This window comes from Apus apus, chromosome 1, assembly GCF_020740795.1.
Source record: "Apus apus isolate bApuApu2 chromosome 1, bApuApu2.pri.cur, whole genome shotgun sequence".
NCBI lineage: Eukaryota > Metazoa > Chordata > Aves > Apodiformes > Apodidae > Apus > Apus apus.
In genome coordinates, this window is record NC_067282.1 from 931114 (window position 1) to 947952 (window position 16839).

At 56.5% G+C, this 16839-nt stretch overlaps 2 protein-coding genes across 2 annotated transcripts; both read left to right on the forward strand.

The window, feature by feature from the left end:
* The first annotated feature begins 215 nt into the window (after positions 1-215).
* Positions 216-10503, forward strand: SPCS2 (signal peptidase complex subunit 2). The gene is made up of 5 exons (XM_051608803.1): positions 216-282; positions 6901-6984; positions 7859-8018; positions 8794-8929; positions 10241-10503. Exons 1-5 carry the CDS (start codon positions 244-246, stop codon positions 10425-10427), a joined length of 606 nt encoding a protein of 201 aa, XP_051464763.1. The 5' UTR covers positions 216-243; the 3' UTR covers positions 10428-10503.
* A 1453-nt stretch (positions 10504-11956) lies between these two features.
* NEU3 (neuraminidase 3) lies at positions 11957-16060 on the forward strand. Its single transcript, XM_051608755.1, has 4 exons — positions 11957-12017; positions 13395-13432; positions 13559-13798; positions 14542-16060. Exons 2-4 carry the CDS (start codon positions 13406-13408, stop codon positions 15496-15498), a joined length of 1224 nt encoding a protein of 407 aa, XP_051464715.1. The 5' UTR covers positions 11957-12017; positions 13395-13405; the 3' UTR covers positions 15499-16060.
* The last annotated feature ends 779 nt before the right edge of the window (positions 16061-16839 follow it).

Here is a 16839-nt window from a genome sequence, read left to right on the forward strand (position 1 = left end):
GCCCCAGACCCCAAGATCCCAGCCGGGCTCCTCCAACGGCCTCTCCCCCCTCACCCAAGTGGGGGTTCCCCAGCCATCCCCCCTCCCCCCCAAGAACGGGCCCCTCACCCGCGGCCTACCCCGCCCCGCGCCCGCCTCTACGCGTTGCCATGGCGACGGCGCGGCCGGCGCCTTCCCAGCGCGCCGCGCGGCTCCCGGCGGCCCCCGCGCGCAGCCAATCAGCGGCGGCCGGGCGGCGGGAAGATGGCGGCGCGGGGCGGCAGGAACGGGCTGCTCGACAAGGTACCGGGCCCGGGAACGGGGGGGGGGAGAGGGTTCCCGGGGCTTCCCCCTGCCCCACGGGGCCTCCCGCTGCCCCACCGGGTCTCTAGAGCTTCCCCCGAGCCGCGGCCGCAGCGCTGGGGCCTCACGGGGCTCCCCCGGCGGTGCTGAGGTGATGGGGGGGGGGGGGCAGCTCCGGCCTCAGCCCCCTGAGGGGAACTCCGGGCTCCGCCGCCGCTTCCTCCGGGGAAACGGGCGGTAAACGGCGGATAAAGCCCCGGAGGGGAGCGGGGAGGGAGCGGTGCGCGCGGGTAGCCGCTGAAGGAGCAGCCGCCGCCAGCCGGGTCGCTTCTCTGCTCGTGTTGCCGTTTGGTTTTGCCAGCGTGGCTGGTTGGAGCCCCAGCCGCCCTGACTCCCCGCACCTGCCCTCCTCCCGCCGGGGGTTCCGCCAGGAAAGTAGCGCTGGGCACAGCAGAGCAGAGCTGTCAAGGTCTCCCGATAAACCCAGCCCCGTCTCCGTCGTTTGAAGGACCCGGTTTGTCAAGTTCCTTTCGCCCCGGCGCGGTTTTCCGTGGTCATGTGTCTGTGTCGCGGCTCGTTGTGGTGTTTCTCGGTCCGGTAGCTGAAACCAAAGGCCCCGGGGCATTTTTTTTTCCCCACAAGAAGAGGGAACCAGTTGTGCCTGGATCTCTGGGGGGAGCAGTGTGTGTTCAGAGGGCTGTGTTTGGCATCTTCCCTTAAACTTCCAAACGCTGCAGCTGCAAGCCTTCTGCTTTTCATGGATATACCAACATTCATCGTTTCTGAAGAGTGTAGTTTTCTTGAGTCTGTCTGAGATTGAACTATCCTCACTGTCCCTAAGGACTGTTTGGGTTTCCTTGGAAAGAACAGATCCCATTGTGGAGCTGGTTCCATATCCCTGGCTGGCTGCTGCAGGGGTGCTCAGCTTGTGGGTTTGACATGACAGCACTTTGGGGTTAAACTTCCAAGAACTCTGGGAACTCTCATGCTCTCCAGGCCTTCCTGCTCCTCTGGCCACTTTTCCTGGGTGCTGAGGGGTGGTTATTTCAGAAGGAAAAGGAGCTGTTGGTGAGGGAAACACACTGTTGCTGAGGGGAGGGGGAAGATTGTGGCCTGAGGTCCATGATTTGCTCAACTAATTCTCAAACAGAAATAATGGGCAATCACTGAGGCTTTTAAAGTCTTAGAGTGGGCTGGTTGTTTTGTGTGTGTGTTTTTGTGCTTCATTAGAAAGCTAAATCAGGCTGAGTTTAGGGAGATTGGTGTTTTAACTGCCCCATTTATTTATTTATTTTGTCCTTCTCACCTTCTTTAAGCATTTGTGATAATCCTGACCCCTTAACCAGGCCCACTGGAGTGTGCCCACCCACAGCACCTGAGCTGGTGTGCAGAGCTGGCTCCAGTCCTCCCAAACACCTGGAGATTTCACCTGTTTGGCACAAAACGAAGTTATTAACCACCCTCTGCTGTTACCAGAGCAGCTCCAGTACTGAAACCACTTCCTGAACAGCAGCTGCTACGACAGCCTTCAGCTCCTGGGCCCCAGCAGGAGCTCTCTGGTACCAGGGGGTGTGGAGTGTGAGCACAGTCGAGCAGCACTGGTGTTCTGGGGAAGCTGAGGTCAGGATTTCCTTCCTCCAAGGCAGAGGCTGAGCAGCCACATCGAGAGGGCTGATGTTCATCATCTTCTGAGGCTGAGCAGCCACGTCAACAGAGCTGATGTTCATCACCTTCCAGCCTCCCTCAGCTGCAACATCATGTGTCCAAGTTTGAAGAGTTTGATTTTTAGGGTTTAGAAAGGAGAATTAACTTTATTTTCTTGTGCCAGAAATCACAGATGAGGCACAGAAATGTTGCTCCCCTTGAAGAGCTGATGTTGTCTACGCTGGGGCTCCTCTTGCAGCAGCAACAAACCCTTTTTCCTGTGTGACTGGGAGATTTGTGTGTGTCATCCCCAAAGTGTGGTGGGGCCTTCAGAGCAATATTCAAACAGGCAACCCCAGAAGGTGTTGCAGGCTAAAGCTGGGTGTGATGCAGAGAGACAGAAGGAACAAGGCAGAGACAGGGGGGGAAATAAGTTAAGATTGTGGCATTTCTTTCTTCTGAGATGTGAGCATCTTCAAATGTCTCCTGCAGGATTCTTCCTTGCCTCCTGCTGACAAAGGACCTTTGGGAAGGGATTTAAATGCAGGTGGTTGCTTGAAAAATGAGCCTTGTGAGTGCTCAGATCCTGCCCTGTCTGCTGAGAAAGCAAAGGCTTCTTTGGCTGCCCCTTCTCTCTGGAGCCCCCAGCACAGGAAGGACACGGAGCTGTTGGAGAGAGGCCAGAGGAGGCCCCGGAGATGCTGGGAGGGCTGGAGCAGCTCTGCTCTGGAGCCAGGCTGGGAGAGTTGGGGTGTTCAGCCTGGAGAAGAGAAGGCTCCAGGGAGACCTGAGAGCAACTTCCAGTGCCTGGAGGGGCTCCAGGAAAGCTGGGGAGGGGCTTGGGACAAGGGCAGGGAGGGCTGGGAGCAGGGGGAAGGGTTTCCAGCTGGCAGAGGGAGCTGGAGCTGAGCTGGGAGGGAGAAATTCTGTGCTGTGAGGGTGGGGAGAGCCTGGCCCAGGTTGCCCAGGGAAGCTGTGGCTGCCCCATCCCTGGCAGTGTTGAAGGGCAGGTTGGATGGGGCTTGGAGCAGCCTGGGCTGCTGGGAGGTGTCCCTGCCCATGCAGGGGGTTGGGACTGGATGATCTCGAAGGTCCCTTCCCACCCAAACCGTTCCATGACGCTGACTCTGGGAGCTGGCCGCAGAAGCTCCCTGCTGCCCCCCAGCTGCAGCAGCACCTTTCCTCGGAGGTCAGCGCTGTGTGTCCGTCTCCGTTCGGCTTTCAGCTTTCTGAAATTGCATTTGTGATTTTATTCTATTTTTTTTTTACTTCTGGCTGGGTTTCAGTCCCCACTCAGAGGCCTTGTTCTTACCCAGATACACTTTCAAGGTAGCCAATCCAGTTCCTAGTAGTGCTTGGCTGTAGAATTCCTTATTTGTTTCCCATTCAGAGTTAGGATGAGTTCAGGACAAGTCTGGTAACCTTTCATTTAGGTTTTAAAACCAAGGAGTCAAAACACACCCAGACTAGAAACTTGTTTTGAACTGGTTGAGGGTTTTTTTCCCCCCTCTCATCAGGCCGGAACCAAAATCTGAGCTTTTCCTTTCAGGCCTTTGGAGCTCTGACCCAGAGTGCTCAGAATGAAGTGGTTGGAAAGGACCATCCAGTAGGTGGAGGAGCAGAGATGTTTGCATCTGCCAGGCTGCACAGGACCTGAGTGCAGCTTCACCTCCACAGCCCAGGCAGGGCTGTTCTGCAGAGCCCAGGGGGGCTGGAGGCTTCTCCCCTGCTTGAGGCTGAGCCCTTGGTGGCAGAGACTGAAGCTCTGTCTCTCTTCCAGGCTGAACAAGGGGATGGCCACCAGGCAGGGGTTTGGTGTCTAGACATCAATCTCCAGGCATTTCTGGGCACATCTGGACACAGGTAGAGTGGGTTGAAGTGGTGTTCTTGAACCAACTCCTTCTGCTCCTCTTGGAAGAAAGAGAGAAGCAGCAGCATTGCAGTGCTGGGTTAGAAGATGGAACCTCAGGGGAACATGACAGCACAGGTAGAGAGAGGGCTAAAGCTTCTCCCTGGCTGAAGTCCCAAACCATGGATGTGTCCCCATGAAAAGGTCCTTCAGGACATGTACCCCCCTGGAATTCTCAAGCTGTTTCTGTCTTGAAGCACAACAGCCTCACTCACGGGGAAACCTGAAGAGCTGCTGGTTGGTTTAGACAGTCTAAGATTAGATTTTTTCCCCCAGTAACAGCTTGGTTTTAAAAAGAATGTCATGTGGGCTTTACTTCTGCCCCTGAAAGTGCTGATGGTTCTCTGAGAGAGAACAGCATCAGATAAATGTCACTGGTGTTATCTGGCAATCCCAGTGTCAGGTGGTTTGGGACAGAGAGCAGGAGGTGGGAATCCAGCTCTTGCCCTGTCAGGGGTTTCCTGGCCTCACTTTACACACAGATACTCCCCTCTGTGCAAATCCCTTCTGCAAGTGAAGTGTTGACAGTCCAGAGTGCCCAGAAAATGGCTTTCAAAAAGGCCTAGGGCTTTATTTCCCATCATTTCTTGATTCCTGAGCTTTTCTCATTGGTGTTTTCCATCTGTTCTGTCTTCAGGTTTATCTAGAAAGCTGCTGGTTTTATTTGGGAGGAGAAGAGAAGTTTTAGCACAAACCTTGATTCCATCCTTGTGGGCTTGTAGGAAGAAAATCCAAACATAATAAGTGGCTAGAAGCTTGAGCATTGTTGGTGAGCTAGATGTGCTTTCCTAGCAGGTAAATGATGCTGCTGCCAAGAGCAGAACCTCCAATATTGAACATTTCATTGTAAAATGTGTGACAAAAATACCACTTCTTGAGGATCTCTGGGTTCTTCCTCTCCCTTAGGAACAGGCTGGTCATTTTATCCTAAGGATTGCCTTGCCCTGGAAATGTGGAAAACTTACTCAGGGTATTTGCTCAGGTATCTTTTTTACTTCAGAATTGTTCCTTTAGGGGCCTGTGGTTAAAAAAACAATAAATTAGAAGGCTGAGCTTTTTCAGGGAGTTTCACCAGTGACAACAATAAACTCTGTGTGCTGAACCCTCCCTCCTGGGTCCTGGGTGGCTTCTCTTGAGCTACACAAGCACCATGAAGGACAATATGTCACATCTGAGTCCAGGGCTCAGTTCCTGATGGATCCAGTAGCAGATCCAGCTGCACACGTGCCTTGCTGGTCAGTAGTTTTGTCTTCAAAATCACAGGGTTTTTCTGCACCCTACCAGAGCAGTTCAGCCTGGAGAAGGCTCTGGGGAGACCTTAGAGCACCTTCCAGTGCCTGAAGGGGCTCCAGGAAAGCTGGGGAGGGGCTTGGGACAAGGGCAGGGAGGGCTGGGAGCAGGGGGAAGGGTTTCCAGCTGGCAGAGGGAGCTGGAGCTGAGATGTGAGGGAGAAATTCTGGGCTGTGAGGGTGGGGAGAGCCTGGCCCAGGTTGCCCAGGGAAGCTGTGGCTGCCCCATCCCTGGCAGTGTTGAAGGGCAGGTTGGATGGGGCTTGGAGCAGCCTGGGCTGCTGGGAGGTGTCCCTGCCCAGGCAGGGGGGTGGGACTGGATGAGCTTTGAGGTCTCTTCCAACCCAAACCAGTCTGGGATTCTTTGAATTCTATAGCAGAAGTAGCTGGTGCTGTTTCAGGAAAATACTTTGGTTTAAGGTTTTGATCACCTGAGAACATGGACAGATTTTCTTCTGCTCCCTCGTGACTGCACCTGGGAGCTGGGAGGTCAAGTCCCAGGGGGTTTCTTCCAAGCTTTTCTGATTTCTCTGTGGGACAAGGAGGGATTAAGTGTTGATGTTATTCCCTAGAGACTTCAGATTCCAAATTCACTACTTAGGGAAAAAAAAGTTGTGGGGTTTTTTTCTCTCCCCAGTCTGACTCTTGATACTTTTAATCTCTGGGAATTCCAAAGGGCAAGAAATAAAAGAGCTGTCGGTGCTTTAATAGGGAAAAATAACCTTTCAGGGCAAAGGGTTTGGCTTTCAATTGTCATCTGTGCTTATTCACCCCCAAAAAATGCTACAAAGAAGTGGCCACCTAAAATATTTAGTGACTTTAGGCTGATGTGAGAGCCCTTTTCGAGGTGTTTGTGACTTTTAAGTCCTCCTGACAGGGGTGAAGGTGAGAATTGCTTCTAACAGGAGCTAAAATTTGAGCTCCAGCCACTCAACTGTTTGAAATCATGGATGGCTTAAAATGCTCAGGGTTCCACATCTCCCTGTGGCTGCAAGGAATAATGTCACCCCAAAATAATACAGTCCAGAGGAAGATCAGTCCCTCTGAAAAGCTGAGCCTGTTGTGTCTAAGATTCCTTATTGATAAAGGACCCACTTCTGGGGAAAATCTGGTTATGGAAGAGCAATGGAGTCTTTTGGTTTCCTTCTTCAGGTTGGTCTGACCCAAACGTCATTCCTGGTTTGTGCCTTTGTATTCCCCACCTTCTACCTGGATTGTTCAGGGTGCCTTAGGATTTACCTGCTCTCAACAAGCCCCAAAGGGTCAGTTTGTAACAGCTCAGCTGGAAAGTGTGAGTTCAAAGGCAAAACTTCAGGCATAGCTCTGACACCTTCTGGGGGTGGCAGCAGGAACAGGAAAGGTTTAGGTTGGACATGAGGGAGAAACTCTGGGCTGTGAGGGTGGGGAGAGCCTGGCCCAGGTTGCCCAGGGAAGCTGTGGCTGCCCCATCCCTGGCAGTGTTGAAGGGCAGGTTGGATGGGGCTTGGAGCAGCCTGGGCTGCTGGGAGGTGTCCCTGCTCATGGCAGGGGTGGGTCTGGATGATCTTGAAGGTCCTTCCAACCCAACCCATTCCATGATTCTATGACATCACCAGTTCCTTAGTGCTGAGGTGACTTGTGCCACAGAGCTATGGGACAGGTCCTGGTTAGGTTTTCCCAAACAAGTAGATATTTTCTGCCTTGCCTCCCCCCTTCCTGCTCACGACAGGACAAGGTTTGAAGATGCAAGGCCAGGCCCTGGCCCGGGCCCTCAGTCCCCTCTGGTCTCTCTTGCAGTGGAAGATCGATGACAAACCGGTGAAGATTGACAAATGGGACGGTTCAGCGGTGAAAAATTCCTTGGATGATTCTGCCAAAAAGGTACCTTCTGCAGCTCCTGATGACTCCCTCTTGGAAAACTCTCTCCCTTCTACCTCTGGTTTAAAACCTATCAACTTTTTTTGGTTTGATGGTGAAGTGCCAGGCTGGTTTTCTAGCATCTCTTGCTTTTGCCTTGGCCAAAGCAGCGTTTGTGCTTAGAATATCAGTAATTCTGCTGGTGTCTGAGGCAGGCATGAGTCCTGCATCAGGATTCTGTTCAATTTGCCTGCAAAATCAAGACTTTTTTGAACTAAATACTCAGCTCTTGTGAGATCCCACCTGGAGTCCTGTGTCCAGTTCTGGAACCCAAACATTAAAAGGACGTGGAGCTGTTGGAGAGAGTCCAGAGGAGGCCACAGAGATGATGGGAGGGCTGGAGCAGCTCTGCTCTGGAGCCAGGCTGGGAGAGTTGGGGTGTTGAGCCTGGAGAAGAGAAGGCTCCAGGGAGACCTGAGAGCACCTTCCAGTGCCTGAAGGGGCTCCAGGAAAGCTGGGGAGGGACTTGGGACAAGGGCAGGGAGGGCTGGGAGCAGGGGGAAGGGTTTCCAGCTGGCAGAGGGAGCTGGAGCTGAGATGTGAGGGAGAAATTCTGGGCTGTGAGGGTGGGGAGAGCCTGGCCCAGGTTGCCCAGGGAAGCTGTGGCTGCCCCATCCCTGGCAGTGTTGAAGGGCAGGTTGGATGGGGCTTGGAGCAGCCTGGGCTGCTGGGAGGTGTCCCTGCCCATGCAGGGGGTTGGAATTGGATGAGTTTTAAGGTCCCTTCCCACCCAAACCATTCTATGATTCTATGACACGACGATGAAATCCTTCCCAGAAGCAGTTTGGCAAATGTCTGAAAAGCACACCACCATCTGAACTGTGTGTTTCTCCCACAGGTTCTCCTGGAAAAGTACAAATATGTGGAAAATTTCCACTTGATCGACGGCCGCCTCATCATCTGCACCATCTCCTGCCTCTTTGCCATCGTGGCTCTGATTTGGGATTACCTCCACCCCTTCCCTGAGTCCAAACCTGTGCTTGCCTTTTGTGTGGTGTCATATCCTTTCCAAACGTCGCCTCATTGATCCCAAAAGGGGTTTTATTTTCCCCACGAAGCACAAAAAAGCCCTTCTCTGGATTCCCATTTTTAGGCCTGTGGGAATGTTGCTGCCTGGGCTGTGGTGATCAGCTGAGAATCAAACAGTTTTCATGTGATGGTAAAATTCCTGCCTGTCTGGCTGTAACACACCTCAATGAGGGAGAGCCAGGCTGCAGTTCTGATTGATTCTCAGCACCAATAATGAGATAATTAATCTTGCAGCACTTTAAAATGATTTAATTCCAAATAGAAGAAAGATTAATGGCTGGGACTGTGCTTGGGAAGAGCACACAAGTCATCCCATGACTTGTTTGGTCTCATGTTTTCCCACCATCTCCCAACAGATACTGCTCCAATTATTTAGCAAATGAATTGAAAACAGTGCTTAATGGTTGTGATTTATTTAATTTTTTTTTAAATTTACTTCATGGTTTCACAAATGAAGCCTTTTATGTGGCTGGAAAAAGCCCTTTCAGAAAAACACGTTTAGGGAGTCATCTCCTTTCCTCCCACTTCCTGGCATTGATTAATGCTTTTGTGTGACAGCAGAGATGTCAGAAAGAGGCCCAATAATTGTTTAATTTCTCATGCTAATGAGGCAACAGCCAAGGAACCTGTTTGGGAACATCCTGAGAGGTGGTTAAATGTCAGTGTCTGAGGGCACCCCAGGAACTTCTCTGCCTCATTTCTGCTTCTCATTGCGACACCTTCCTTTCCTTAACCCCCTCTGCACATACTTTGTGATGATGGGAATCCTGACCATCTACACCTCCTACAAAGAGAAGAGCATTTTCCTGGTAGCTCACAGGAAAGACCCAGCAGGGATGGATCCTGACGACGTTTGGCAGCTCTCTTCCAGCCTCAAACGGTACCTCGGCCTGGAGGGGCTTCCCTGGCTGCCTTCCCCTGCCTGGAGCTGCCACACAACCCACAACGGGGTGGAAAAGCTGCATTTTTGATAACTCAGCTACAAAATGGAGGGTTGGGAATATTGAGGTCTCTGCAATATTGGGGTCTCTGCAGAGGATGGGCTGCTCAGCCCTCAGCTTTTGAGGCTTCCCAGGCAGCTCATGATTAGTAGAATCAATCATGGAATGGTTTGGATTGGAAGGGACCTTTAAAGGTGATCTAGTCTGACCCCCTTGCAGTGAGCAGGGACATCTCAAGTTCCACCTCAACATGAGGAAAAACATCTTTCCTGTGAGGGTGGCAGAGCCCTGGGACAGGCTGCCCAGAGAGGTTGTGGAGTCTCCTTCTCTGGAGACTTTCAAAACCCACCTGGATGCGTTCCTGTGGGATCTGCCCTGGGTGTTCCTGCTCTGGCAGGGGGTTGGACTCGATGGGAGGTCCATTCCAACTCTTATGATTCTATGTTCTTCAACTGGATGAGGTTGCTCAAAGCTTTGTCCAACCTGGCCTGGAATGTCTCCAGGATGGGGCCTCCACCACCTCTCTGGGCAGCCTGTTCCAGAGCTTCACCACCTTCAGTGTAAAGACCTTCTTCCTGATACCCAACCTGAATCTCCCCTGCTCTAGTTTAAGGCCATTCCCCCTGCTCCCATCCCTCCCTGCCCTTGTCCCAAGCCCCTCCCCAGCTTTCCTGGAGCCCCTTCAGGCACTGGAAGGTGCTCTCAGGTCTCCCTGGAGCCTTCTCTTCTCCAGGCTCAACACCCCAACTCTCCCAGCCTGGCTCCAGAGCAGAGCTGCTCCAGCCCTGGGTTCCTGTTTCCCATTCAAGCATAAAATATTGTTCCTCAGAAGTAACAATGATCTGTGTGGGGGTCACTGCTCTCACCTGCTCCATTTCCATCCCAGTCTCTCCCTGGGATCACCCTGAACATTTTTCTTTGTACCTAAGAACCTCTTTTCCTCCATCAAAATCAACATCCCACCTGAAAGGGGAGGGGTGGCAAGAGCTTCTCTGCCCCAAATGTTCACATTCTGCTTCTCTCTAAATGGGGGGGGTGTGGGGTTAAATCATTAAAGGGTATCATAATCTTTTAATTGTCTAATAACCCACGTGTTTCCCTGCCTGTGCGGGGACCTCCCCTCTGGGTGGTGGGCTTGTTGTTTTTCTTCCCTCTTCATGAAGAGGAGGATTTCTCAGCAGCTCCTTGTTGGTGTCTTGGCTCAGCCAGGGCTTCCAAGTCCTGCTCTGAGCTCCCGCTCCCTCCCGCAGGTTTGACGACAAGTACACCCTGAAGCTGACGTTCATCAGCGGCAAAACCAAGCAGCAGAGGGAGGCAGAGTTCACCAAATCCATCGCCAAATTCTTCGACAACAACGGGACGTTGGTCATGGAGGCCTACGAGCCCGAGGTGTCCAAGCTGCACGACAGCCTGGCCCTGGAGAGGAAAACCAAGTGAGCTCTGACACCACCAGACCCGGGGAGCGGCCGCAATTAACACCAATAAAGGCGATTAACAAAGGGAATCGAGTCAATCGTCGCCTGTGGTGTTGTCCTTGTGAGAAACGTTTGTCGCGCCAATGACAGGCCCACACGGATCCTTCAGCCAAGCACAGTTTATTTACATCCTTGCAAGAATGGGTGACCTAAGCAAGCAGGCACACCCATAGCAAGGTGAATAAGGGTTTATATTCCCTATTCCCCACGCAAAATTCCCTCCCCTGTTTCCCCCCTGGCTGGGCACTCCAGGGTTTACAGCCCATCCCACGCTTCAAATTATCCTATAAGTTTCCCGCCCCTGTTTACACATTCCCTTCTAGCAGTTTACTTTTTACCTTTTAAGGTAAAATTTTGATCTTTCTTGCCCCCTTGGCTGCCTTCCCAATTAACAATCTCCTGGTGTCATCCTGCCCTGAAGAGCAACATAGAAGTAGCTTTGTTCGGCCTGATCTTGGGCCATAAATCCTTCTCCATGTTCAGATCCCCCAGATGGAGCCCAATTAAGTCATAGAATCATAGAATCTTAGGGGTTGGAAGGGACCTCGAAAGATCATCTAGTCCAACCCCCCCTGCTAGAGCAGGGTCACCTAGAGCACATCACACAAGAACGCATCCAGGTGGGTCCCTCAGTTTCTTGGGCCATAAACCACTCTTAAAATAATTGGAATGTGCAGACATCTCACTTATCTCAAGCAAACTATTATATTCCTAACACTAAAGTATATATATATATATGTGAACCAAACCCAACACTACGTTTCTAACACTAGAATGCAAAATCAACACTACATTTCATTTCTAACATCCTGAAACCCTGGGACCTTGGGGGGCGAGCGGGGCTGTGAATCTTGGACCCAAGGGGGGGGGTTTGTTGGAATTCCTCAGTCTCTGTGTCAGCCTCGCTGGCTCTGTCCCCTCTGGGGTGACCCGGGGGGGGGGTTTGCCCGTGGGGACCCTCGGGAGGGGACAGTGTCACCTCCCCTCACCCCTTTTCCCGCAGCAAACACCTTTTTTTTTTGGAGGGGGGGGGAAGGTTTATCATTTGCATCCCACTCCTGTCACTTTTCCCTTCATTAGGAATTCAGAACAAAATCCCCGTGAAACGACCCGCACGTTTATCTCTGTATTTGGGGTTTTTTTTTTTGGGGGGGGATTGTTGTAGATCCCGATGTTTGAGGCGCTGGGAGGGGAGGAGCAGCCAAACCCGCACATTTCGGGTGTGACCAACAAGGAGATAAAAAAAGGGGCTGGGAAGGGGTCTGAGGGGTTTCCCGAGCCGGGGTGTCCTGCTGCTTCCTCCCGACACCCCCTCACCTTCCAAAAAAACCCGGCATTTTCCAAAAAAAAACCACCCCGAACCCAACCCCCCCCCGGGTTGTTCCGTGGGGCGGAGCTTGGGGTTGGTGGTTGGTGTTTTTTTTTCTCAATAAAAGCGAAGTGACGTCGAGCGCGTTTTTGGGGCGGGATTCAGGGAAAGGAGGGGGCGGGATTCCCGGGTGTATTCCCACCTCCCGCTGCCGGGCCCGGAGCTGCCGGGAAGGGGCGGCGGGTGAGGGGGCTGGGGGGGACTGGGAGGGACTGGGGGGGTCGGGGAATGGGGGGGTGGAGGGGAAGGGGGGGGTCTGGGTATGGGGGGGCTCGGTGCGTGCAGGGAATGGGGCTGTGGGGGTGCAGGGGAGGGATCTGGGGTTGGGGGGATGCGGTGCATGCAGGGAGTGGGGGTTTTGGGGGTATGGAGGGGTCTGGGGTTGGGGGGTCGGTGCGTGCATTGAATGGGGCTGTGGAGGTGCAGGGGGGGGTCTGGGATTGGGGGGACTCGGTGCGTGCAGGGAATAGGGCCTTGGTGCAGGGGGGGGGTCTGGGGTTGGGGGGCTCGGTGCGTGCAGGGAATGGGGCTGTGGGGGTGCAGGGGGGGGTCTGGGATTGGGGGGCTCGGTGCGTGCATTGAATGGGGCTGTGGGGGTGCAGAGGGGGGGGGTCTGGGATTGGGGGGCTCGGTGCGTGCAGGGAATGGGGCTGTGGGGGTGCAGGGGGGGGTCTGGGTATGGGGGGACGCGGTGCATGCAGGGAGTGGGGGTTTGGGGGTACAGGAGGGGGGGTCTGGGGTTGGGGGGTCGGTGCGTGCAGGGAATGGGGCATTTGGGGTGCGGGGGGGGTCTGGGTATGGGAGGGGAAGGAGGGAGGGGTCGGTCCGTACAATGAGTGGGGCTCTAGGGGGGCAGGAGGGGGGATTCGGGCATTGGGGGGTCACAGAGAGGGTATCGTTGTGTGTAGGGAATGGGGCTGGGGGTGCAGGGTGGGGGCTGCAGGTATGGGGGGGGGGAGCTGAGAGGGGGTGTCAGTGCATGTGGGGAGTGAGGCTGGGGGCTGCAGGGGGTCTGGGCATGGGGGATCAGTGCATTGAGGGGGGTGGGCTGTAGGGGTAAAGGGAGGGGGTGTCCCAACATAGGCCGGGGGGGGGGGCGGGGGGGAGGGCAGTGCATGCAGGGATTTGAAACATGGGGACAAAGGGGGGGGGGGGTCCCAGCTTGTGTGGGGACTCTGGGGTGTCACTGTGTGCAGGGATTCAGGCTGTGGGGGGGTTGCAGGGACATGGGGGAGCACAGGGGTGGGATGCATGGGAGGATTTGGGGGGGGGGGGGAGCGTAGGGAATGGGGGGGGCACAGGGAGTCTGGGCTGGGGACACCAGGGGTGCTAAAGGGGGTGGGGGCTTTGGGGGCCCTGGGGGTGCAGAGCACACTTGGGGACAGCCTGGGGGGGGGGTGGCAGTGGGGGGGTGTTGGGGGGATATGGACAGAGGAGAGCCTGGGTGGGACAGAGGGGAGATGGGGACACTGCAGACAGGCAGGACAATGGGGGGTGAGGGGGTGGGACCACCGAGGGGCTCCACTCTCACCCTCCCTCCTCCCCTTCCAACCCTCTCAGGGGAGGCCACCATGTCCCAGGCCACCACCTGCCTCCAGGTGAGTCCTCATCCCTCTCTTCCCACTTTTGGGGGGGGTGTCAGGACCACCCCCCACTCCCCCCCCTCGCTTCCTTCTGCCGGCATTTAACCCTTTCCCACCTGACCTTCCCCGCCCTGCCGGCAGCAGGGGGATGGCGGGAAGACCCTTCCCACGTCCCCCCCAGCGCCGGGATCCGCGCTGGGTTTCCCGCGGGAGACGCTGTTCCGGCAGGAGAGCGGGATCACCTACCGCATCCCGGCCCTGCTCTACGTCCCCCCTGCTGCCACCTTCCTGGCCTTCGCCGAGAAACGCTCCTCGCCCAGGGACGAGGACGCCAAGTACCTGGTGCTGCGCCGGGGCCACCGTCGGGGCTCCTCGGTCCAGGTAAAGAAACAACCTGGGCTGTAGGAACGAGCTGTGACCTCCCACGTCCCCGGGAGCCACGGTGGGTGGGTTTGGGGGGCACTCCCAGCCCAGAACCCACCCGTGTCCTGGGCTGTGTCACCAGCAGCGTGACCAGCAGGGCCAGGGAGGGGATTGTCCCCTCTGCTCTGCTCTGCTGAGACCCCCCTGCAGGGCTGGGAACAGCTCCGGGGTCCCCAGCACAGGAAGGACACGGAGCTGTTGGAGAGAGGCCAGAGGAGGCCCCGGAGATGCTGGGAGGGCTGGAGCAGCTCTGCTCTGGAGCCAGGCTGGGAGAGTTGGGGTGTTGAGCCTGGAGAAGAGAAGGCTCCAGGGAGACCTGAGAGCACCTTCCAGGGCCTGGAGGGGCTCCAGGAAAGCTGGGGAGGGGCTTGGGACAAGGGCAGGGAGGGCTGGGAGCAGGGGGAAGGGTTTCCAGCTGGCAGAGGGAGCTGGAGCTGAGATGTGAGGGAGAAATTCTGGGCTGTGAGGGTGGGGAGAGCCTGGCCCAGGTTGCCCAGGGAAGCTGTGGCTGCCCCATCCCTGGCAGTGTTGAAGGGCAGGTTGGATGGGGCTTGGAGCAGCCTGGGCTGCTGGGAGGTGTCCCTGCCCAGGCAGGAGTGGGACTAGATGATCTCTAAGGTCCCTTCCAGCCCAAACCATTCCATGATCCCCTGACACTGGTGCATCCCAAACCTGAGCCCCTCTCCCCTCCTCTCTGGCAGTGGGGTCCAGTGGAGGAGCTGTCAGCCCTGGTGCTGCCCGGCCACCGCACCATGAACCCCTGTCCCCTCTACGACGCCACCAGCGGCACCATCTTCCTCTTCTGCATCTGCGTTGAGGGGGCCAAGACCGAGCGGCGCCAGATCTGGGGGGGCTGCAACGCCGCCCGCCTCTGCTGCTCCTCCAGCCACGACGGCCGCGCCTGGGCCCCGCTGCGGGACCTGACGGAACAAACCGTCGGCCCCGACCTGTCCCGCTGGGCCACCTTCGCCGTGGGGCCGGGGCACGGGGTGCAGCTCTCCTCGGGGCGCCTGGTGGTCCCCGCCTACGCCTACTGCATCCAGGGCTGGCTGTGCGGGCTGCTGCCGCTGCCCTGCTGCACCCGCCAGCACTCCCTGGTCTTCTACAGCGACGACGGCGGGCGCAGCTGGCACAAGGGTGCCCCTCTGGGCGGGGAGCCCACGGGCGAGTGCCAAGTAGCCGAGATCTCCGGCGGGGAAGCCCCCCAGCCCCTGCTGTACTGCAGCGCCCGGGCGCGGCGCGGCTGCCGGGCCGTGGCTCTCAGCGCCGACCGGGGGCTGCGTTTCCAGCGCCCCTCGCGCTGCCAAGCGCTGGGGGAACCTCCTCAGGGCTGCCAGGGCAGCGTGGTGGGCTTCTCTGCCCCTTCCGGAGCTGGCGGGGAACCCGTTTGGTTACTTTACTCCCATCCCACCGACCGGCATCGCCGCCGGGATCTGGGGGTTTATCTCAACCCCTGGCCCAGGGACGGGGCGGGCTGGCAGCTCCCGTGGGTGCTGTGCCCGGGCCCGGCCGGTTATTCCGACCTGGCCGCTTGTCCCGGCGGCGTTTTCGGCTGCTTGTTCGAGTGTGGCACAACCAGCCCCTGCCAGGAAATCGCCTTCTGCCTCTTCAGCCTGGACACCACCCGCCCCGGCGAGCGGGACCTCAAAGCTTTTTAAAACTGACCCGTTTTTCAGGGACGATTCCCTCCCTCCCTCTCTCCCCCAGCACGGCGGTCCCAGAACCTCGCCACGGACATTGCGGAGGCTCCGCGTCGTGTCGCTCTTATTTAAGGAACAGGCTTTTTAATCACCCCTCAGGCAGGTGTTGGGGGAGCTGCTGGGGGTTGGGGTGTCAGCGCCGCTGCTGCTTGACCAAAAATGGCCATTTTTCAGCTGGTAGCAGCAAAAAAGTAGAAAAGGTGCCACCCGGAGCAGCTGGTTCCCCGGGGAAAAATACCCCAAACTGGAGGTTTCGATGGAAATCCCATCGACTCCTGCCTCTATGACAGAGAATTCCCCTTTTTTTAGCATTTTTAAATCCCGTTTTCTTCACTTTCCTGGCTCAGGCTGAGTTCCACCCCGTATTCCCGTGGGAAGAAGCACTCAGATCTTGGCAGGTTCTTTTTGTATTCTGCTCCACAGGGGACAGGTTGTGGCATCCCGCTGGTGGCACCATCCTCCTGTCCCCGTCCCCTCCCCCTGCCCCGTGGAGCTGCCGAATAAAATCCTTCCAAACTGGGTGAAATCCAGTTAGAACTGGGAAAATCCCAAGGGAGACCACCCTGCTGGGGAAGGATGCAGGATGGCCCCGAGCGTCGTCGCCTCCTGCTCCATCCCACCGCTAGATTTTGGGCACGCAGCACCTGGAGGAGGAGAAGAAACCCCCCCCAAAAAAAAAAAAGTCATGGGGTTTGTTTTGGAGGGGAAAAGCTGGGGTGGGGGTGGGGGGGTTTGGTCTTACCGGTGGCGCCGGGGACAACCCAGATGTCCCCTCTGGGTCTCGTGGTCGAAGCAGAAGCGGCGGCAGCGCCCGGTGCCCTGGGCACAAAGGCGGGCGCTGGTGGGGACAGCGTCACCGGGGGGTCCCCAGGGGACAGCGGTGGTGGCCACCAGCAGCAGCACCAGCAGCAGGGCCAGGTGTGGGGTGGGCATGGTGGTGGGGGGGGACACTGGTGTCACCCGGGGTTGTATTTATGGGGTTTGGCAGCGGGGAGGTGGGGTTTGGTGGTGGAAGGTGCTGCTGGGTGGGGTTTAGTGACGGGCGAGGGGTTGGGCTGCTCTGGGGGCTGCTGGTGGGGACCCTGGGGACAGGGAGGGGGCTTGTGTGAAGGCAGGATGGGGGGGGGGGGAGGACTGGAGTTTGGGGAGGGGGTGGTTTGGGTTCTTGGGGTGCCCGGTGGGAGGGGGAGAAGGGGAGGGGGGTGATGCGGGAACGTGCGACGTGGCTGATGGGGACGTGGGACATGGAGTGATGGAGACATGGGGCACAGCTGAGTGACATGGGTGTGGGACATGGAG